This window comes from Penaeus monodon, chromosome 24 (assembly GCF_015228065.2).
Source record: "Penaeus monodon isolate SGIC_2016 chromosome 24, NSTDA_Pmon_1, whole genome shotgun sequence".
Classification (NCBI taxonomy): Eukaryota; Metazoa; Arthropoda; class Malacostraca; order Decapoda; family Penaeidae; genus Penaeus; species Penaeus monodon.
Genome location: NC_051409.1, coordinates 41,121,219 through 41,121,740, shown reverse-complemented (window position 1 = coordinate 41,121,740; position 522 = coordinate 41,121,219). Strand labels below are relative to the sequence as shown.

General features: G+C 47.9%; 1 protein-coding gene across 1 annotated transcript in view; it reads left to right on the top strand.

The window, feature by feature from the left end:
• LOC119588969 (serine/threonine-protein phosphatase 6 regulatory ankyrin repeat subunit B-like) overlaps positions 1–522 on the top strand; it is a gene marked incomplete in the record, with an annotated part of 103,883 nt that overhangs the window by 76,715 nt on the left and 26,646 nt on the right. The window contains 1 exon segment of the mRNA XM_037937576.1: positions 383–505. Within this exon segment, the coding sequence (XP_037793504.1) occupies positions 383–505 (123 nt within the window).

The following is a 522-nucleotide window of genomic DNA, read 5'->3' as shown; positions in this document are numbered from 1 at the left end:
CAAAAGTGATCACGAAAACAGAATCCAGTTTATCTGGCACTGACCGTAGACACATTCATTTTCCTCTTTCCAATCTTTATCATGTCATACCGACTATCCTTTTCTAACCCAGTTATCCAACCTCTCGTACCCCAGTTATCCATCCATTCTCATCCTAATTATCCAGTCTTTATTCCCCCAGCTATCCCAACCACATTTACCCATGTATCCATCCTCACTTACTCAAGCTGTCTTACCTTTTCTTACCCCATTTACCCACCTCAATTATCCGCCTTTTCTCACCCCAATAATCCACCTTTTCTCACCTCAATTATCCACCTTTTCTCACCCCAATTATCCACTTTCTCTGACCCAATTAACCCAGCCTTCCTCCTCGCCTCAGACTGGGGAAACGGCCCTCCACCTGGCCTGCTCGTCCTGCCGCGTGGAGGTGGTGAAGGCCATCATCGAGTACGTGGCCAAGAAGAGCGGGAAGGAGGCGGTGGCCAGACTCATTAACAAGAAGGTGGGATGAGGTCTATG